General features: G+C 42.4%; 1 protein-coding gene across 4 annotated transcripts in view; it reads left to right on the top strand.

Annotated features, from left to right (window-relative positions):
- ACTL6A (actin like 6A) overlaps positions 1-22,995 on the top strand; it is a 162,417-nt gene that overhangs the window by 34,631 nt on the left and 104,791 nt on the right. For all 4 annotated transcript variants that reach the window (XM_029616707.1, XM_029616706.1, XM_029616709.1 and 1 more), the window contains exons 2-3: positions 7,991-8,067; positions 8,903-9,077. In XM_029616707.1, the coding sequence (XP_029472567.1) occupies positions 7,991-8,067; positions 8,903-9,077 (252 nt within the window). The remainder of the gene's footprint in view (positions 1-7,990; positions 8,068-8,902; positions 9,078-22,995) is intronic.

Genomic DNA, 22,995 nt, shown 5'->3' with positions numbered 1-22,995 from the left:
AAATTAAATCCCCCACCCTCCCGAACCCCCCCCCCCCAATGCTTTAAATTACCTGGGGATCCAGCGGTGGTCATTTTGCGGCGGCCATAGACAAAAACGATTCGACGCAGGAGGTCGTTCCGGACCCCCGCTGGACTTTTGGCAAGTCTTGTGGGGGTCAGGAGGCCCCCCCAAGCTGGCCAAAAGTTCCTGGGAGTCCAGCGGGGTTCGACTGCAGGAGGTCGTTCAGCGGCGGTCCGGAACCCCCGCTGAACGACCTCCTGCAGTCGATCTCCTGCCGGCGCCATTTTCCCTACGGAAAACGATTCGCGGCAAGAAATCGCTTCCTGAACCCCGCTGGACTCCCAGGAACTTTTGGCCAGTTTGGGGGGGGGCCTCCTGACCCCCACAAGACTTGCCAAAAGTCCAGCGGGGGTCCGGAACGACCTCCTGCGTCGAATTGTTTTTGTCTATGGCTGCTGCCATTTTGCGGCAGCCATTTTGCAAAATGGCGCCGGCTGAAGACAACAGGATTCAATTGAGGGGGCCGTTCCGGACCGCCGCCGTTCTGGACCACCGCTGGATCCCCAGGTAATTTAAAGCATTTGGGGGGGGGGTTCGGGAGGGTGGGGGATTTAATTTAAAGGGTCGGGGGTGGGTTTTAGGGGGTTTTAGTGTGCCGGCTCACGATTTTAACGATTTTCACGATTTTCACGATAGTTTACACTCCCAAACGGCAACAATACGATTCCCTCCCCCTCCCAGCCGAAATCGATCGTTAAGACGATCGAGGACTATTAAATAGTCAATTTTCTCAGTGGAAAAGGGTAAACAGTGGAGTGCCTCAGGGATCTGTACTTGGACTGTTGCTGTTCAATATATATATATAAATGATTTAAAGGAATACGATGAGTAAGGTTATCAAATTTGCGGATGATACAAAATTATTCAGAGTAGTTAAATCACAAGCAGACTGTGATACATTACAGGAGGACCTTGCAAGACTGGAAGATTGGGCATCCAAATGGAAGATGAAATTTAATGTGGACAAGTGCAAGGTGTTGCATACAGGGAAAAATAACCCTTGCTGTAGTTACATGATGTTAGGTTCCATATTAGGAGCTACCACCCAGGAAAAAGATCTAGGCATCATAGTGGATATTACTTTAAAATCGTCGGCTCAGTGTGCTACAGCAGTCAAAAAAGCAAACAGAATGTTAGGAATTATTAGGAAGGGAATGGTTAATAGAACGGAAAATGTCATAATGCCTCTATATTGCTCCATGGTGAGACCGCACCTTGAATACTGTGTACAATTCTGGTCGCCGCATCTCAAAAAAGATATAGTTGCGATGGAGAAGGTACAAAGAAGGGCAACCAAAATGATAAAGAGGATGGAACAACTCCCCTATGAGGAAAGGCTGAAGAGATTAGGGCTGTTCAGCTTGGAGAAGAGACGGCTGAGGGGGGGATATGATAGAGATCGTTAAGATCATGAGAGGTCTTGAGCGAGTAGATGTGAATCGGTTATTTACACTTTCGAATAATAGAAGGACTAGGGGGCATTCCATGAAGTTAGCAAGTAGCACATTTAAGACTAATCGGAGGAAATTCTTTTTCACTCAATGCACAATAAAGCTCTGGAATTTATTGCCAGAGGATGTGGTTAGTGCAGTTAGTGTAGCTGGGTTTAAAAAAGGTTTGGATAAGTTCTTGGAGAAGTCCATTAACAGCTATTAATCAAGTTTACTTAAGGAATAGCCACTGCTAGTAATTGCATCAGTAGCATGGGATCTTCTTAGTGTTTGGGTACTTGCCAGGTTCTTGTGGCCTGGTTTGGCCTCTGTTGGAAACAGGATGCTGGGCTTGATGGACCCTTGGTCTGACCCAGCATGGCAATTTCTTATGTTCTTAAATAGTTAATCTTCTTCTGTATTCTTACACTAACAACTTCAACAGTATGAAATTTAATATTTCATTTTGCAACCATATTTTGGAACGGAACACAGCCAGAAATATTCACTAAAACAAATTTGAAGTATTTTTGGTTGTATTGGTTTTAGAGGAGTAATAGTATATTCAGTGATATATACTAATAGTAAATATAATTTTTCTGTAAGTGCAACTTCACACATTGGGTGCCTTTTGAAAGGGTAAAAACTGTCTTTTTGTCAAATTCTTTTATTTTTAAAGAAATATGTGATCTGAAAGAGAAGGTAAAAAAGACTTGTGTGGTGGCTATTACATTAGTTTGGTGCAATGCACTATGAAGTTGGGTGCACATGTTGATGTACAGTTATGCATGCACATTTTTGCAGCTTTTCTCCTGATTTAAGAAGTTAGTGCCCAGAAGTTTGGACACAAACATGAGTAAAACTGAGGAGACAGCATGCTTCCAGGTTGATCCCATGTTGATCACGGTATTAACTTTTACTCCCCAGTCCAATGAGGCTTAACTCCTAGTATTAGCTGGGGCTAGTATTAGTGTATAGGGCTGAACCTGGAAATTGTGGTGCAGGGGCCATGCACTCGTATTTTGTATGCAGAGAGCATGCTTAGTGCCCAAATCATATTTTGTGCATGCTAGGCATGTTTTTCTCCGTACACTTCTGGTTAGTGTGTGTTAGCATACCATTAGCTTTGTTTGTCGGGTGTTAACCTTTTTTTTAAGCATGCGAGTAAAGAAAATGTGTGCTGAAATTCCATGCACAATTTTTATTCTTTTAGTACATCAGGTCACTGATTTGGAACCTTTTTGAACTTGTGTTCTTTTCCCTGTTGGAGTAGAATGTGAAAGCTGTGGCTGGCTCCAACCTGGTACCTTTTAATGTTAGACAATTACCACTGGTGACATGGTCTATGTGCGCCAGGGGTCCAAGAGCAGAGAGTGAGTGAATGCAAGCCTGAGGATAGCATCCCCTGAAAAAGAGCAAGTCAGCACAAACCTGGTGTGTTCCCTGGACTCTCAGTTAAGAGTGTAAATGCAGGGTGGCTGGTTCCCCTCCCCCGGTGAAGAAGTCATCAGTCGCTTGAGGTCTAAATGATTTTTTTTTTTAAGTTACAGTTTTTTTTTGTATACTTCCACTTGTGTACTATATAACAAACTCTAGTTTATATCTGTCATTTTAGTACAATTGACATAAATAAGGCCAAATATTTGTTGAAAATAGCAACTTTGCTGAAAATGTCATCTGAACTTGAAAAATGAAGGGGATATGAAGTAAGCACAGTTGATTCATAATTAAAAAAAATATCATTTATTAAAAGTGGAGGAGGGTTTTAGTAAACAGTGGGCTGAAAACCAGGTAAGCCAGAGTTCAAATCCAGCTATTCTCACTAGTGCTTCTTGTGACTGGGTGAGTCGCTTCATCCTCCATTGTTTTAGGTAACTTGCCTGGGGCATGGATTTGGAAAGGTAAGTACATCTAAAATCCAAAATGAATTGAGATAATTCCCAGTAAAAGAATATCATGCTTGAAAACTGATAATACTGCTTATCATTTTTATTTAGCACAAGATGCAGGGTACACATCCACCACCACAAGTAATTTAAAAAAAGATATAACCAAATATCAAAGTAACACAACCAGTTTGCAATACATAGATTAGGTCCACTGTATTCCTAGACATAGACAGTGTTAAGTATTCAGGTTCGATAAGTCCCTACCCAACGGGCCGATTCAGTAAAGTCCGCGGGAGAGCGGGCGAACGCATAGGCCACTCGCCTGTGCGCACGATTCAGTATTTAAATGAGTCCCGGTGGTAGAAACGGGCAAAAGGAGGCGCTAGGGACACTAGCGCGTCCCTAGCGCCTCCTTTTGGCCCGGAGTGGCGGCTGTCAGCAGGTTTGACAGCCGGCGCTCAATTTTGCCGGCGTTGGTTCTCGAGCCCGCTGACAGCCACAGACTCGGAAACCGGACGCCGGCAAAATTGAGTGTCCAGTTTTCGACCCGACAGCCACGTGCCGACTTCAAATTTTTTTTTATTATTTTTTTTTTTTTTTTTACTTTTTTTTTACCCTTCGGGATGATATTAAGTCAGAGGGTGCACAGAAAAGCAGTTTTTACTGCTTTTCTGTGCACTTTCCTGGTGCCCGAAGAAATTAGCGCCTACCTTTGGGTAGGCGCTAATATCTGAAAGCAAAACGTGCGGCTTGGCTGCACATTTTGTTTTCTGAATCGCGCGGGAATACCTAATGGCGCCCTCAACATGCATTTGCATGTTGAGGGTGCTATTAGGTTCGGCAGGTTGGACGTGTGTTTTCGGCCCCTTACTGAATAAGGGGTAAGGGAAAACACGCGTCCAAGGGCAGGTTAACAGTGCGCTCCGTCGGAGCGCACTGTACTGTATCGGCCCGCAAGTGAGCTAACTGTGTAAGTGGTTATGTGAGACAATGGGAAATAGTGACTTGATCAAAGTCACAAGGAGTGTCAGTGAGTGAAGTGGGATTTGAAGCCTGGCTCCCCTGGTTGTTAGCCTGTTGCTTTAACAACTTGGGCCCCTTTTCCTCCCAATTGATTTATTGAAAAGGAGCTGTATCATTGGATCTAATTTTTTTTTTTTTTTTTAAAGACATGCCATATGCAATGTTTTTTAATACATTTTAATGTTTAAAAATTTGTCTATGGGACCATAGACCATGTTTTAACCGGAAAATCTAACTGAGCATTATAAAGCATGCATTTTAGAGCATAAAAAGTGCCATGCTGGATCAGAGCAGGGTCCATCGAGCCCAGCATCCTGTGGCTGACAGTAGCCAGTCCGATTCACAAGTATACAGCAGATCTCCAACTCCCAGGGATCAGCACTGGCTTTCCTGAGTCTCCCTGGCTAGTAACTATTTATAGACTTTTCCTTCAGGAACTTGTCCAACCCTCTTTTAAAACCCACTATGGTGGAAGGTTTCAATTCCTCTAACCCCAAGAATATAGACTTTTGGTCTGTATGGGGAGACTCATCCATTTTTTCCTAAATCACAACAGCTATTTTTGGATAAAACCTCTTTGGTGGCTAAGCAAGTAATTTTAGCTAATTGGACAAAGGAGTCTTAGACTTTGTTCGATCAATGGAAGCAATACATAAGTTGATAAGTTTGAATACTTATCAGCAAAAAAGGTTTCCTCTAAAAAAAATATGCTCAAATGTGAGAAATCTGGGGAGAATATGTATCTTCATTACCACCTGACATTAGAACTGGGATCTTCTGGTGGTAATGTCTTGGTTAGTTTAAAGTATGTTAGCTACTTGCCATACAAATTGATAACTTTTCTTTTTTTTTTTGCTGAAATGTTATGTGCATTTCGCTCACAGTTTGGGTCCTTTAAGGGCATGAGGCACCCTATTTGACAACCAGGAACAAACTTAGGGGTAGATTTTAAAACATTGTGTACACACATTGACTCGTGATTTTATAACATGCCTGGTCGGCGGGCGCAAGGGGGAGAATAATTTTGCAAATTCGCGTGGCGATGCATCGGGGTCTTTCCCAGTTCCCTCCCAGTCCGCTCCAATTAAGGAACTTCCCAGCCCCTTAGCCTGACTTCCCTTCCCCTTCCCCTGTCCTGCCCTTCCCATCCCCATCCCTATACTAAATCCCCCCAAATGCTTTGTCATACCTTTTGCTCCTGCTTCTGAGCAGGAGCAAGTTGCATGCGCTGGCACCCTGCCGGCATGTGATCCCCCGGCACAGCGAAAAATAGCCGCTGTGCCGGGTGCCTCTAGCCCCGCCCCCTGGACTGCCCCTTTCACTAACCCCAGGACTTGCACGTGTCCCGGGGATTTACGCACGTGGCTGGGACCTTTGAAAATTGGCCCGGTGCGCGTAAACCCCCGGGTTTCACGTGTGTAAGTCTTTTAAAATCCGCCCTTTAGTTTTTATACTTTTGTATATTCTTTTGATACCTGTGGGTGGGGAAAGGGCTGAAGAGAGGGGTGGGTGGGAGGGTGAAAAAAAGAGGTTTATAATGCAGTGTCTTCTCTGGTTCTCTTTCTTGAGTTTCTAGTCATTTCTAAGAACATTTTGGTATGCTTTGCTATAAATATTCTGGAAGAGTTATGCGTGTATGGATTGGTTGATCTGTGATTTCATAGTAATGTGTTTATTGTTGTTAGATTGCCAATAAAAATATAACATTAAAAAAAACCCCCCACTATGGTAGTTGCCTTGACCACATCCTCTGGCACCAGATTCCACAGCTTGATTGTGTGATGAGTGTGTGAAAAAATAAATAAATATATTCTCACGATTTGTTTTAAATCTGCTAGTAGTTAATTTCATGGAGTTTTCCCTTGTGTTAATATTTGTTTTGAAAGAGTGAATTACTGAGACTATAATATCTTTGTATAGATCCATGGTGTAACTGCACCTTGAGAATTATGTGCAGTTCTGGTTGCCTCATCTCAAAATAGACAGCGAACATAGAAAAGGTACAGAAAAGGGTGACAAAAATGATAAAGGAGATGGAAAATCTCCCTTGTTGAGAGAGGCTAAATAGATTAAACCTCTTTAGCTAGAGAAGAGACATGAGTAGGTTGGAATGGGTAAATAAAGAACAAAACTGGTTTCCATGGTTTGATAGCACATTTGATGCTTTTATCAAACTGCAGCATGTGAATCGGTTATTTATTCTTTCGGATAATAGAAGGACTAGGGGGCACTCCATGAAGTGACACATTTAAAACTAATCGGAGAACGTTTTTGGGTACTTGCCAGGTTCTTATGGCCTGGATTGGCCACTGTTGGAAACAGGATGCTGGGCTTGATGGACCCTTGGACTGACCCAGTATGGCACGTTCTTATGTTTTTACATATAGATTTAAGCTCCATTTTAAGTATTACAAATGCTAAAAGGATCCAACCCACCCTTCAGACCCACTATAAAAATACAAAACCAAAACAAACCCAAGGGTTTAGATAGCAAGTTAAAAAGTTACATGAAGTTTTCAGTAGACAATGTTCATCCTATTCAATATAACAGACTTTGAGTACTGACCAGATTCTATTGAGTATCTGTTATGAAGTACGGTGAAAGTTGTGACATGAAAAATATCCCCTGAAGAAGTCTGTATAGGTCAAAACATGTCAGGAAGGTTTTGGTGCTGATGCTTGAACTCCTTTTGGGTCATCTTGGAATTACAAAGATGACCCAAAAGGAGCCACAGGTGTATGAATTTAATTTGGTTCAAGGTCTTTGGATTCTTCTGTAAGAATTTGATTATTTTTGGAGGTGGTGTCTTTGTCATTTCTCTCAAAGGAAAAAAAAAAGTCTACTGAGAACTCATTTATTTGTGTGTGTGTGTGTGTGACTTTAGTTTTGGCTGTGTATTCCTTTGCGGTATTGATAGTGGGTTGGAGCTTTTTGGTATTTGACAGGTATTTGACATACAAAAATTACATATTAAAAAGCCCAGTCTTACATTGTGTTTGCCCATTTTAAATAATGTATTGAAGTTTAATAAGTTAAAAGCTGTTAAAGGAAGTTTGATATATCACTTTGTTTTTGTTTGTAATGTTGGACACTAATGTGCATTGTGATGTCACAAGTCAGAATGGCTCCAGTTTTGCAGATGCCACTGGGGTTACTAGATGTGATGTCATTAAAGATGGCTACTGGAACTCACAAGCACAAAAGTGTCTTTTATACTTAGTTTCTCTAATGGTAGCATGTACAATTCACATTGCAAGATGACTGTTGTATTATCTGATGACTAGGCCCGGTTGGCAATGGGGGAAAGGGAGGTCAAACTGTAGGTTTCTAGTGACAGCTTTAAACACAAACACCAAGTATGCAGATAGCAACTTGAAAGGTGATCAGACCAAGAATTTGTCATGCAGCCAATAAATTAGCAAGTGCTTGCATATATATTTCAGATCTGATTCTAAAATATGCTGGGAACCCGATTGGATGAGTGATATGTACATCAAGCTGATTATCACATGTTAGCAGCTGGAAAGTATTTCCCATTTCATATTTTATCAGCTCTTTGTGTTACCTTTTTTTTATCACTGCAGATGAAGTTGGAGCCTTGGTTTTTGACATCGGTTCATACACCGTGCGAGCGGGCTATGCTGGGGAGGATTGTCCAAAGGTGTGTGCAAATGTATATGGTGACTTATTTTAGATTAAAATTGTTTGATTAGGGCTGTAGCCTTGGTTATCTGATTACTGTAATATTTCTGATATCAGTTGATCATGGGTTATTAAAGTGACTGTTCTATTTTGAAATTGTTTTAATAGTGGAAATGCTAATGGGCTTTTCCCAAAATTGGCACAGGGCAGAATGCAACAAATCATGAAAATAAAAAGAATGTAAAGCAATAAATCTGGCTGTGTACAATGCAGGTACGATAAATATATCCTATTGTTATACAGACTATATAATGTGCACCAGTGCAAAAGCAGATGATAGAGAAGAATAAATAAACCTCCATCAAGCAAATGAATCCCAAAATAAAGCCCGCCAGAGCTGCTTAAATAGCAGCCTAATACCCTCTAAAACTATATCATGACACAGTCAGATAAACTGCAGTAACAGATTAGTTTAGAACCACATTTAGACTCTTTTTAATATTGTTAGTTGCCAAGAATGACCAAAAACTGCCTAGTCTACTTCCCTTCCCAAATGTATAAAAATACCCAGTATTTTGTATCTTTTTTTCTTATTACTATGTTTAGTAATTGGTATGCTTAGGATTGGTATATTTAATTTTAGCTATACATGTCTGTTTAGATTAAGAACATTTGATCATATAAATTAGTTTAAGAATATTTATTGTACTTGTATTGTTTTGTGCTGCCAAAGAAAAAGGAATTTTATAAATTACATTTTTTCAGTTTAGAAAATATTGTAAAACTTGCTGTTGATATGGAGATGTCTTTCCAAGTGGCATGCGTTTACTTCATTTTTTTTTTTTTAATTACAGGTTGATTTTCCTACTGCTATTGGAATGGTGTTGGAACGGGAAGATGGGAGCACACCGATGGAAATAGATGGAGACAAAAGCAAACAGGGAGGTCCCACTTACTTCATAGATACAAATACACTGCGGGTTCCAAGGGAGAATATGGAAGCGATTTCCCCCCTAAAGAATGGCATGAGTATGCATAGCTAAATGTCTTGTGTTTCTGCTTTGTTTCTCCTCCTTTTTTGTTTAAATGCTTTCAGCCCCATCTTGGTCTGCAAGCCTGGGTGGCATTAGGAATTCCTGCTGACCCCTATGAGGCGATCCCTCCATACTGCAGTATGGCAGGGATGGGCTGCCACAGTAGTGGCAGCTGCCTTTCCTCCCTGGGATTGAATGCATTGTCTCCATGGCTTACCCAGTCTTTTGCTCCTGTTAACAGAAGATTTGAAGCAGAGTGTCCAGTGCCATACATACGGCATTGTGACTGAGTCATGGGCCTGTCTTGTTTTCTTTTTCAGTAATACTCCTTATAACCTGCTTATTAAGAACCAGGCTCCAAATGAACAGGTCAATCAATCATTGGCAATGTTCATTTGAAAACAAAATACGAAGGATTATAATTATGGTTGTGATTTTTCCAGAGGTTACAGATGTCTCAGATTCCATGAATTTGGCAGGTGTTTGATTATTATTATTTTTGTTAATATTCTGTGAAAGGTTGAACATTTTTTGAGAGAAAACAAAATGAGAAGTGGCAAAAATGTGTATTACTTGCGCTTGACAGATAGATCTGTAAGATTTCATGTCGTTGAATGGTGTATTAGTGTGCATGTCTCAGGTAATGAAATGGCCACACCATGTACCAGCCAAGTGGTGAGTGCTACAGTTAGCCATAGCATTTTCAGTTACCTAAGGAACATTTCATGAATTGAGGCTTGGTATGTTGTACAGTGTGTAATGTTCCTGTTGATTATAAGTAAAAAGGAAGCTGCAATAAACTTCTAGAAAGTGCTGTGCATAAAGGTAAGGTGCTAGGTCTGAAGTCCAGTGGGAGTGAGCTAGCTACAGGAAAAAATGGGGAGCAAATTGTTACAGTAAAGCCTGAAGAACTGATGCATTGAAAGACAGAAGTTTACCAACTTAAGGAGGATTTCTGCACCGCATACGTTTGTCTCACTCTCCCATTGTGAAAGGCTATCTGGAAAGCTCCATTAAAAACATCAGTCATACCTTGTTCAGATCATCTCTAAAAATAAAACAAACTTGCCAGAGTTCTTTGAAAGACACTTACCTAACTGACCTTAAATGTTTGATCGATGTTTAGGACTTTCAGGGTCATTTATCAACTTGCATTATGGTGTTTTCGCGTGCGTGAAAAATGCCTTAACGCAAGCGATAAGCACCATAACGCATGGTGCGATGCAAACTTTTGAAAGGGGAGGGATTGGGGAGGAGTAGGGGGGTGGGATTTCCACAAAAGCGTGCTGGTTTTGCACTTTGCGAAAACCAGCACGCTTTTGTGCTTAAGAACGGTGCTTTCAGGTTAAAGCACCGTTCTTAAGTTTTTTAACTTGTACACTCTATGGTAACAATACTTGTACCGGCCTTTCTTTTTAACGCCGAAAATAATTACACCTTTTTCAATTGTGTTAAGTTGTGCAATCTCATGCGTTATGCCCATAACGCTATTAGCGATTTCCCCCCCCCCCCCCCCCCGCAAATTCCGTTTTGGGCATTTTTAGTCTGGGGAAGGGCCTGAGATGTGGGAGGAGAGGGGGGAGAGAGAGAGCACCTCTGGGTGGCATTATAGTAAGCAGCTATCTATGCTACTATAGGAGGCCCACCTAGTAACTCGAGGTGAGGTTTAGGTAGTAGTGTAGAGGTTAGGGGCCACTTTCTCATGCAGAGCGAGACGTACAAACAGAACAGTACACTCTTGTGAAGATTTGATGTCCTTCGGCATGATGGACATCAAGCTAGGTTGAGAGAACATTGTACAAATCTCATGTTTGTGTGAGTTTACTCACTCCGAAGAACATCAAATCTTCACAAGTGTACTGTTCTGTTCGTACGTCTCGCTCTGCATGTAAAAGTGGTCCCTAACCCCTACACTACTACCTAAACCTCACCTTGAGTTACTAGGTGGGCCTCCTATAGAGATATAAATAGCTAACTACTACAAGGGCCTGGTAAATAGTCTGTGTCTGTCTCTGTCTCTTCCCCTAATGATGAAATGAGCACTTTGCAGGTAGGAAAATGCAATTATGTAGGTATTACCGCAAAGTTAATGCACTTTGCGGTAATACCTATGCGAAGCGGTAAGATAACGCACATTGAGATAAAATAGGCTATAACTGTAAAACATGCCCCTTTTCCTATTGTATGCGATATTTACTACAGATTGATAAATCTAGGCCTTAGTTTCTTAGCTGATGGAACTATCAGTGCTGAAGGGCATTACATATTGAGTATCTTGGCAGTATCTGTTATGAGAGTACATATTAAACTAAGAAGGCTGTTTGGAATTGAAGTGTCTGCTAACTGGGGGGCTATTGCAGAAGGCTGTAAGCAGCTGAATAAAAGCATAATTTTAACGCTTAAAATAAATGTAACGTCAATGCAGTAAGGTAACGATATGCTAAGGCTTTGGGAGCTTAAAAAAAGATTGGTAACCCGACAGCATGTGCTGAAGATATGCTTAGTGTGCATAAAATGTGATTTATGCACATAAAACATGTTTTCTTATAGAAAACCTGTTCTGTGTGCACAATCGTGTTCTCTATGCATAAAGCACAATTTATGTGCAAAAACCATTTTGGACAAGGTATTTTTCTGCACATAAATCATGGTTTACATGATTTGTGCACAGATTTATGTGCATAAATTCCAAATGCAGGATCTGCACCACAAATTCCAGGTGCATCCTCATAGACTCATTAGCCCAAGTAACTTCACCCCTTTAGGAGTTAAATTTCCAGTGTTAAGAAACCACTAGTTAAGCCTACACATGCCTTTGCATCGGATAATATAGCTAATGCCTTGATTAATCTGGGATTTAAATGGAGGAACACTGATTGGTGTGCAGTTTTACACAGATTTGTGCACTTTTTTTGTGTAAAAATTAATGCTTTGGGAGTAAAATGTGCGCACATTCATTGGTAAAACTGTAGATACTGTCCAGTCCCTTGGGTTGTGTGTTTGTTTGGAGACTAAAACTATGAATCAGGCAGTGGTGGAAATATTACAGAAGTGCAGAATTCATTTTGTTAAAATAACTTTGTCACTGACAACCCTGCCTTTATGAAAAAAACCTGGAAACAAAATCTGAACACACTTATTCTAAATGCATTTTATGTGCACATCTTCTTAACTTAGTAGATGATGCCTGGAAAAAGGTAATGTGAATGAATTGGTCATTACTGTGAAACATGCATTCACTGCCTGCTCTGCCTACAAAGCACGGTTTCTCCAGTCATTACTGGAGAAGTTCCACTTCCACACATTAGAACAGCTGGTTTGAAGTTGTCCATTTCTGTACAGATTGCCTGCAGGATTGTGTGGATTTTAAGGTTGAGTGTAGGTGAAACTGCAATTAATGGGTTGAAGATGTGGTAATCTTATGTAAATCAACAGAAGTAAATGCAGATGTTGCAACAACAGAGCTGTGTTCATCAAGAATAAAGATAACTTTTGCTGCTTATGAAAGATCAGAAGTCTGATTCTACAAAGTGGCAAATAATTTGGATGTTCTTTCTAGTTGTGCAAAGTCATTCAGTGGAACAATAGACAACCTACTATCCAAAACAGGTCTAGAAGAAAGTAATGCTGAAACTGAAACATTATTGATTCTCAACGATTCTACCAGCCCACTACAGGGTATTTAATACTAATTGAATCAAACCCCTTGACCTTGACTTGATGATTTCTTATTGTTCAGTCGGATGAATCCAGAACAAGTGGGTTATGCACCTCTACCAGCAGATGGAGATGGAGAAAACTGATGTCACAGCATCTATATCCCTGTAGTGACAGCCTGCCAGTATGCTCCATCTCCAGCAGATGGAGGATGTGCATCTCCCTACTGGGGATTGCTTCGATTTGAAAAAGAAATAATGAAAATAAATTGGCCCTGCTCTCCTGCAGTGATACTAAAAGGTCTCTCCCCCAGCTGAGAATTCCTGAGGTGATTTCCATGGTCACTCAGATGAGTGCCTTTGTCTAGTAACTAGTTTTTCAGCAGGCGTGGGCTTAGCTGTTAAGCATCTGAAAGGCAGCAGGTGCAGGAAACCGAGCACGGCGGTGACAGCATAGACCCTCTTCCCCCCCCCCCCCCAAGACTGTCTCTGTACTCAGGTAAATTAAAAAAAAAAAAAGTACTATGCGTGCAGGGAAGAGCACACCAGTGTACTTTCTCTCTTTTTCATTGTCATTTTAGATTTCATGTGTATGAAAAATTAATAAACAGTTTTAATAAACTGTTTTGAAGTAAAAATAAAATAAAATACAGAGACAGAGGGTTTCTTTTTTTCCTGTAAGGCTTCCTCCTTCCCCTAGTCTCCATGCTCTGCACGCTGTTCCAACATTCGTCCTGCTCCATGAGAGGTCAAGGGATGTGGGCAGCCTGGTGGGTTGAGCAGCCTCTGGAGACTAGGCCCCGCTCTGAGGCTTTTTCACTACACGCCGTGTGGTGGGCCTCAATGGCGTGTCAGGCAGAAGAAGTAGGAGGATACATTGGCAAGGCTCCTCAGTCTGAGGGCTGTGATTCAGGTGCCCACATCTCAAGCAAATATGGGGTGATATTCAGTCTATTTTGTTGTGCCCAAGAAAGAGGTATTCTTTTGTACCATCTTGGATCTCAAAGATGTCAACTGCCCTCTACAAATTCTACAAAATGCCACAGCCAGAGTCTGAACAAGTCGTAACAAAAATTCAATCACTTCACTTCGACTTTACAATCTTTGCACTGGCTCCCTGTTAAATACAGAGCCCAATACAAAATTCTAACAATCATTCACAACTATTTATATAACAAAAACATATGGTTAAATGCTTCCTTACATCTTTACATACCCAATAGAACATTAAGATCAGCAAACAAAGGCCTCCTACAAATACCATCGATTAAGGGTGCTCACTTGTGTGAAGTCAGGGAGAGATCTATCTCCGTTGCGGGTCCAAGTTGAGTTAAGACTTGAACCAGATATTAAGACCTCTAAAAAGGCTTTAAAAACATGGCTTTTCAGCATCGCTTTTGCATAGACAGGTTAACAGGATAACATCATATTAACCTTGATATTCGGCATCGAGTTACCGCAGATAGGAAAAGACAGCAGGGCAACATTATGATTAGGTCTATTTAGCATTGTATTTAGAGTATGATTTTAATGTAGTTTGATTATTGGTTATTATATACCTGTATTTGTAAACCATTGTGAATCACCAAGATTGTTTTACCAGATTGACAATATGCAAATAATAATATGCATCCTCTTTAGCGCTCCCTGTTTTGGCGGAACCTGCAGCCTCTGGATTATTCGATTCGGCTCCACCTGCCAATGGAGTTTTCCTCCTGACTGCAGTGGTGGCTACAGCCAGATCATCTAAGAGAGGGAATTTCCCTAGCACCACCGGACTGGCTAGTACTGATGACAGATGCAAGCCTCCATAGTTGGTGAGTCAGGAACTGACGGCGCAAGGACACTGGGATGCAGAAGAGTCTCTTTGGAACATCATTAATTTGGAAGCCAGGGCAGTCTGGCTGGCATGTTTGCAGTTCGGCGACAGGCTGCAGGGTTGAGCGTCCAGATAATGTCTGACAACGTAATGACTGTGGCTTAACATCAATCAGCAGGGAGGAACAAAGAGCCAACAAGTGTCGCAGGAGATAGATCAACTTATGGAATGGGCTGAACTACATCTCCACATGATCTCAGCCTCGCATATTAGCAGGAAAAGGCAATGTAAGAGCAGGCTTTCTCAGCAGGAAAAGTCAGTGCCCATTCTCCTGGGTCTAATCAAATGAGGCATTTCAGCTGATTCTGGACCGCTGGGGTCTCCTGTTTTTAGACCTGCTGGCAATTTCTCGCAATTCAAAAGTTCTGCGATTCTTCATTCGTAGGAGAGATAAAAAATCATTGGATCGATGCCTTGGTGCAGGAGTGGTTGGAAGACAAGTTGCTGTACACCTTTCCTCCATGGCCCATGTTGGGCAGATTAGTCCAAAGGAATGAGCACCATAGAGGGATGATACCCTTGGTTGCTCCAGATTGGCCCAGGAAACCGTGGTATGTGGATCTGTCAGCTCCTGGTGGAATCACCCCTTTGGCTTCCGGCGCACAGGGGGATCTGTTGCGGCAGGGTCCTATTCCTTACAAAGACCTGACTCTATTTTGTCTTGTCTTATGCTATAGCGCCTGAAAGGGCTTGCTTGCTGAAACGTGGATACTCTGCGACAGTGATTTCCACCTTGCTAGGAGCTAGAAAGTTCTCCACTTCCTTGGCCTATGTGAGTGTTTGAGGCCTGGTGTGAGGATCGAGGTTCAGTCACGATCCTGCTCATTTTGGAATTTTTGCAGGATGGCTTGAATAAAGACTTTTAAGCAAGAAAAAACCTTTGAGGATTACTGCTAAAAGGCAGATAACTGTAGTAGTATTTTATTCAAAGAACCTACTGGAAATGGTATCAGATTATAAAGTGCTCCCAGTCTCATGGGCTCTTGCCCTTACAGGGTTACAACCCCTCTCTTGTTTAAGCACTATTCAATTACGTCATCTACCATTTCCAGAGACATTGGCAATGTTTCGGCGCAATTGTTGCGCCTGCTTCAGGGGCATACAACTAAATACCTATAAAAAAAAATATTTGTGTAGAATTAATCTATATTACATCTGACTTATAGACGGTTAACTCAATGGTACTTACTATTCAGCTCAGCGCTAACACTCCCGACTTCTTACAGCTTTCAAATATGGCGCCTAGACGCTTTCTGTGTGCTACTAACGGAAGTAGATTTTTTTGTACCACATCACGGATGTTAAAATGACCTATCAGCTTTGTTTTACAAATACACCGACCAATCAACCTCTGTTGAGTCCTGCTGGGACTACCGTGTTCAATTTAAAGATCCACCTCTGTTCCCGCTGTAATAAGCAGAGATTTAAATCTCCTCCTCGCTCATCCTGTTCCATTATTTCTAACACCGTACATCGCAAGTTGTAAAAATTATGGGATTTTTCCAGACAATGTTGTACCAGGGGAGCTTCTAGTTTATTGCGTTTAAGTGCACTTTTATGCTCTATCAAGCGGGTTTTTAATAACCTCGTTGTTTTACCTATATACAATAGCCCACAAGGGCACCATATAGCATAAACAACATTACTTGAGTTGCAAGAAGATTTTGCTATAGGTTTGAATCTACTAAGTTTCTTCAAGGGTATGTTAACATTAGAATGAGCTAATGGGCACATTGTACAAGACCCACATGGGGAATGTCCCTCTCGTTCTACCACTTTTACAGATGATGCCTTGAAATGTGATCTTACTACTCGATCTTTAATATTAGTTCCTCGTTTAAAAGCTATCAAAGGTTGTGATTTGAAAGCTGTATGCACTTGCAAGACATTCCAGTGGCGTCTAATACTGCGTCCCACCTCTTTCACCCCCAAAGAATACGGCAAACACACGTCAAACGCTTTGATATTGTTTTTCTGTTTAGGTTCTAATAATTGTTCTCTGTGTTTCCATCTCACTCGCTTACAGGCTTTCTTTGTTCTTATGTTCTTTGTTCTTATGTTCTTTACAACATTTGGAGGATAACCTCGATCCAAAAATCTCTGGCTCATTTCTCTCGCTCTTATTTTATATTCTTCTACTGTTGAACACAATTTCCTCAGCCTCAAAAATTGGCCGAAAGGAATACTGTTTCTCAGTGTTAATGGATGACAGCTTGAATATTCTAATAAAGTATTACGATCTGTTGGTTTCTGAAAGATCGTAAAAAAGAATTTACCTGCCTTTATAGAGATGTTTATATCCAGAAATGAGACCGAGCTCTTATCGAAAGTGTATGTAAATTTTAAAGCCTTTTCTCGAGCGTTCAACCACTGCATGAACTCTTTAAATAGGACCTCAGTCCCTCGCCACACTATGAAGATATCGTCGATGAATCGGCGCCATACCAAGATGTTATGATATGGGGAGATCTCTAACCACTGTGATTCAAAGTGTCCCACATAGAGGCTGGCGACACTCGGGGCCATTGTGGCCCCCATCGCTGTTCCTCTACCTGTTGGTAGTAGATATTATCAAATATGAAAAAGTTTTTTTTAAAAGCCAAACCAGCTAACTCCACTACAAAAGTCACAGGTGGACGAATCCTAGAGGTCTGCGTTGTTAGTTGTGACTGAATCACATTCAAAGCCCCTTCTTGGGGTTTATTTGTGTATAGGGATACGATGTCTATTGTGGCTAAAGATATCCCTTCAAAAGAGATGTTGTGTGATGGGTAGGCTATATAATCCTCCTATGTTTCCCTTTCCATTTCAGCCAAACTTGATCACCACCGCTGAAAATGTTGTCATTCTAACCTCTCTCACTTTGTGTCGCCCATACTCTGGATATTAAAGGCGGTTCTCCTGCCAACACCCTCTCTATCAATATCCAAGGTTTAGGCTTTCCTTTACAGTGCCAGTTAACCACTGCTAAGAAATTGGCGACGTAATACCACAATAGGTTGGGGAAGTGGTATAGCAAAATTGAAAGGTGGTAATGATCAATGTGTGGAGAGTGACGAAGAAATGGCAGAAATATTAAACGAATACTTCAGCTCTGTGTTCACTAAAGAAGACCCTGGAGAAGGACCATCTCTACACAACAAGAAACTGGAGGGAAGTGGAATAGATGAAAATCCTTTCACAGTAGAAAATGTGTGGGAAGAGCTAAAGAACCTGAAAGTGGACAAAGCCATGGGGCCTGATGGTATTCATCCAAGGATATTGAGGGAGCTCAGAGATGTTCTGGCGGCTCCACTGTGTGACCTGTTCAATAGATCCCTAGAAACGGGAGTGGTGCCGAGTGATTGGAGAAGAGCGGTGGTGGTCCCGCTTCACAAGAGTGGCAACAGGGAGGAGGCTGGAAACTACAGACCAGTTAGCCTCACTTCAGTGGTGGGAAAAGTAATGGAGTCACTGCTGAAAGAGAGAATAGTGAACAATCTACAGTCCGGAGGATCGATGGACCAGAGGCAACATGGATTCACCAGGGGAAGATCCTGTCAGACAAATCTGATTGACTTTTTTGACTGGGTAACCAAGGAATTGGATCAAGGAAGAGCACTCGATATCATATACTTGGATTTCAGCAAAGCTTTTGATACGGTTCCGCACAGGAGACTGGTGAATAAAACGAGAAGCTTGGGAGTGAGTGCCGATGTGGTGACCTGGATTGCAAATTGGTTGACGGACAGAAGACAATGTGTGATGGTAAATGGAACCTTCTCTGAGGAGAGAGCGGTTATAAGTGGTGTACCGCAAGGATCGGTGTTGGGACCGGTCCTGTTCAATATCTTTGTGAGCGACATTGCGGACGGGATTGAAGGTAAGGTTTGTCTTTTTGCGGATGACACTAAGATCTGCAACAGAGTGGACACGCCGGAAGGAGTGGAGAGAATGAGACGGGATCTAAGGAAACTGGAAGAGTGGTCAAAGACATGGCAGCTGAGATTCAATGCAAAGAAATGCAAAGTCATGCATATGGGGAGTGGAAATCTGAATGAAATGTATTCGATGGAGGGGGGAAGGCTGATGTGCACGGAGCAGGAGAGGGACCTTGGGGTGATAGTATCTAATGATATGAAGTCTGCGAAACAATGCGACAAGGCGATAGCAAAAGCCAGAAGAATGCTGGGCTGCATAGAGAGAGGAATATCGAGTAAGAAAAGGGAAGTGATTATTCCCCTGTACAGGTCCTTGGTGAGGCCTCACCTGGAGTACTGTGTTCAGTTCTGGAGACCGTATCTTCAAAAAGACAAAGACAAGATGGAAGCGGTACAGAGAAGGGCGACCAGGAAGGTGGAGGATCTTCATCGGATGACGTACGAGGAGAGATTGAAGAATCTAAATATGTACACCCTGGAGGAGAGGAGGAGCAGAGGTGATATGATACAGACTTTCAGATACTTGAAAGGTTTTAATGATCCAAAGACAACGACAAACCTTTTCCGTAGGAAGAAAATCAGCAGAACCAGGGGTCACGATTTGAAGCTCCAGGGAGGAAGATTCAGAACCAATGTCAGGAAGTATTTCTTCACGGAGAGGGTGGTGGATGCCTGGAATGCCCTTCCGGAGGAAGTGGTGAAGACCAGAACTGTGAGGGACTTCAAAGGGGCGTGGGATAAACACTGTGGATCCATAAAGTCAAGAGACCGCCAATGTAGAGTGGGTGGCTCACCAGAAAGATGGCTACTGCCCGGAGACAATACCCTTATTAAATAAACATACAGATGCTTACTGTGACTCCAACATCGCTCTAAGCTTCAACGGCAAGAGGAAATGTGGAAAAAAGGATTTGCTATCACAAAGAGGGGAGTAGCTGGCTTGTTACGGCGGTTACTACCCCAAACCAAATAAGCCTAATACTTCACTTTCCAAGCATATACAGCATAGTTCTCTGCTTCAACGGCAGGGGAGAAGATAAGAGGGTTCGCACTCACAAAGCGGGGAGTAGCTGGCTTATTACGGCAGTTACTACCCCAAACCAAATGTGCCTGATACTTCGCTTTCGATGCATATCCAGCATGGCTCTCTGCTTCATGGCATGGGAGAGGCTGATACATCAAGCATTTCCAGCATAGCTCTCTGCTTCAACAGCAGGGGAATAAGAAAAGCTGAGGCTTCACGCATATCCAGAATAGCTTCAACTGCAGGGGAGAAGAAAAAAAAAAAAAAAAAGGATTCGCACTCACAAAGCAGGGAGTAGCTGGCTTGTTACGGCGGTTACTACCCTAAACCAAAAGGGCCTGATACTTCACTTTCAATGCATAACCAACATGGCTCTCCACTTCAACGGCAGGAGAGAAGAAAAACAACCAATAGGGGCTGTATGACATAGTCTGGGTAAAGGGAATAAACATGGGTGCAGCTTGCTTATTGCAGCAGTTACTACCCCTACTACCCCTAACTAATCAAGCTAGGTATTTCACTTGGATGCAGCTCCATCACTGCTCTCTACATTAATGGTGGGGGTGGAAGGGAAATAGAACCAAGAGTTAAGAGAAAATGATAAATATGAGAGAAAAAAATGTGTGAAGCTTGCTGGGCAGACTGGATGGGCCGTTTGGTCTTCTTCTGCCGTCATTTCTATGTTTCTATGTTTCTATGTAAGTTAAGCCCCCCATTCAGTTTATCTTTATATAAAACTGATCTGGCTACCCTGGGAGGCTTCCTTTTCCATACAAAGCGGAACAATTTTTTTTGCCATAGCGTTAGTGCTCTGGCAGGGACGCTGACTGGGAGGTCTTAAAAAAGGTAAAATTTTGGTAAAACCAACATTTTTACTGCTGCTATACAGCCCATCCAGGATAAATTTGTTCTGTCCCATCGGTCAAGATCTTGTTGGATTGATTTGACTAGAGGTTCGTAGTTTAAATCGAACATCTGTATTAGATTAGAGCTTAGCTTAACTCCCAGGTATTTTACCCACTGTTTGGCTTTCTTGAATGGTAATTGGTCCGCCAATGCCCCATATGGAGGTTCTGCCATAGAGATATTTAGCAGTTCTGACTTGTCCTCATTCATTTTAAACCAAGGCACCCTCCCAAATGCTTGGGTCTCCTGTACTAGTTCCTTTAAGGATGTCTCGGGTTGAGTAACTGTGAACAGTAGATCATCTGCAAAGAGAGAAATTTTGTATACAGACTCACCCACTTGAATTCCATGGATGGCCTGTTGACGAACTATTTCAGCTAAAGGTTCTAACGATAGGGCAAACGAGAGGTGATAAAGGACACCCTTGCCTAGTCCCCCCTTTTAACATCAAATGGAGGGGAGTATGCTCCGTTGATCTTAATGCGGGCTTGAGGGTGATCATAAAGTTTGGCCACCCACATCGTAAAATTAACTCCCAACCCCATTTTTGTAAGTACTTGAAAGAGGTATGGCCAATGAACTCTGTCAAAGGCTTTTTCTTCATCTACTGACAGGAGTTTGTTGGGATGTTATTCTGCTGCACATATTCCATTAATTCAACGACTCTATGAACATTATCTGATGCTAGCTTCCCTGGTATGAACCCTGATTGGTCATGTGCTACTAAAGTCGGAGCTACCTGACCTAATCTTCTGGCTAAAATTTTTGCTAGTATCTTTAGGTCTATATTAATGAGCGATATCAGCCGGTAAGAGCCGCACAAGGTGTGGTCCCTCCCCGGTTTCACCAGGATGGTGATCCATGTGGTGTTAGCTTGTTGAGATATCCGTCCATCTTTACTCAAATCATTAAACATATTTGTTAGAGGGGCTGCTAGCAACATCCCAAAGACTTTATAAAATTTCCCTGTGTACCTATCCAGTCCTGGAGTCTTCCCCATCCTTAGCTCATTTATGACTTGTAATGTTTCTATAGGTTTCACTACTCCATTTAATAGCTGGTGCTCTGCATCAGCCAGCGCTGGGAGAATGTCTCCCAAGGTAATGGAATATCTCTTGGTCCGTTATCGTCGCATCGGAGTCATACAATTCCTGATAATATTTATTAAACCTCTCTCCTATCTCCCCTTGGTAGTAAATATATTGCCCATCAGTATTTCATATTTTAGTGATTTGTGTTTTGGCCTCCTTTTCTTTTAATTTCCTTGCCAGTTGCTTACTAGCTGTTGCGTTCGTGCCTCTTCTTGCCCCTCGCTCCACACTCTCTACCTTGGGAGCGACTCCCTTCGGCTCTGACGGACAGATGCAGCCGCGGCTTCTCTCTGCCTCTTGGTCCCGGTGTCACCAGGCTGGCTTGACGCTACGGATCCGCCATGTTCTTGATAACATAAGGGCACAAGATCCAGACTTTGTACCAGCAAGGGCGCGAACTTCGGGGGCGTCCCCCCGTAGTGACGGCATCCATTTCCACTTTAAAAGGTCTTTGTTTGCTAACCTCTAACAAGTTAGCAAGGAACTCCAATGGGACTTGCTTCGGCAGTCCACGATACTTGCAACAATGATCCGAGTCAGCAAGGAGACGACTCCTCCACAGCTCGGCCGTTTCAAACTTACTAGGAGTACCCGCTCCACGGGGGCTCTGCTCTCTCTTCTTGATTTCAGATTGCCAAGACGGGATCCGGTACTCGCTCCTCAAGGGCCTACATCCCTGAATACTCAGAAGACGACTCATTGCCTGGAAGCGATCGCAGACATGAACACAGTGAGTTCTATTGTAGATAGGAATTGGTACTCGCTCCACGAGGGCCTACATTCCTATAGCTCTGAAGACTCCCTTCCGTCCAAGACGTTATCGCAGGTACGGAGATTGAGAGTTATACTGGCAAGATTGCAGATAGGAACCGGTACTCACTCTACAAGGACCCATGTTCATAGAATCCTTTACAGACTCTCTTTTACTCTAGAAGCCATTTCATATACAGCTATTGTGAGGTCTTATTACAGACTGTTTATAGGAACCAGTGCTCACCTACAGCTCCTGTTCCTGAATATACTGAAGACTCTCTGTGGCATAGAGACCATTGCAGACATCTACTATTGTGAGTGTACCATCTTGTATCCAGTATACCCTGTCTACTCACTACTTCTAGTCTCTCTCTACAGCTCAACGACACAGAGATTATATTTCAGTATCAGAAGGACTTCAGCCCCACTGGACACATGGACTCACTACTGCCACCACTGGTGGTCCAGCTTCCAGCCTAATAAAGAGCTATTTGTGTTTATTTCATATTCTAGCCTAGCCGGTGGTTCCTCTCAGGATCTCCTCTTGGGGGCGCTGTCATCTGCCATTGGCCCAGGGATTCACCATTTCCTCCAAGTGGTCATTTCTTATACTACTGTCACTCTGTAGGAGCCAACCACTACCGACCACTAACACCGCTTACGGAAGTATTATATAGATAGCTA

This window comes from Rhinatrema bivittatum, chromosome 9 (genome assembly GCF_901001135.1).
Source record: "Rhinatrema bivittatum chromosome 9, aRhiBiv1.1, whole genome shotgun sequence".
Classification (NCBI taxonomy): Eukaryota; Metazoa; Chordata; class Amphibia; order Gymnophiona; family Rhinatrematidae; genus Rhinatrema; species Rhinatrema bivittatum.
This window is presented reverse-complemented; position numbering and strand designations above follow the sequence as displayed.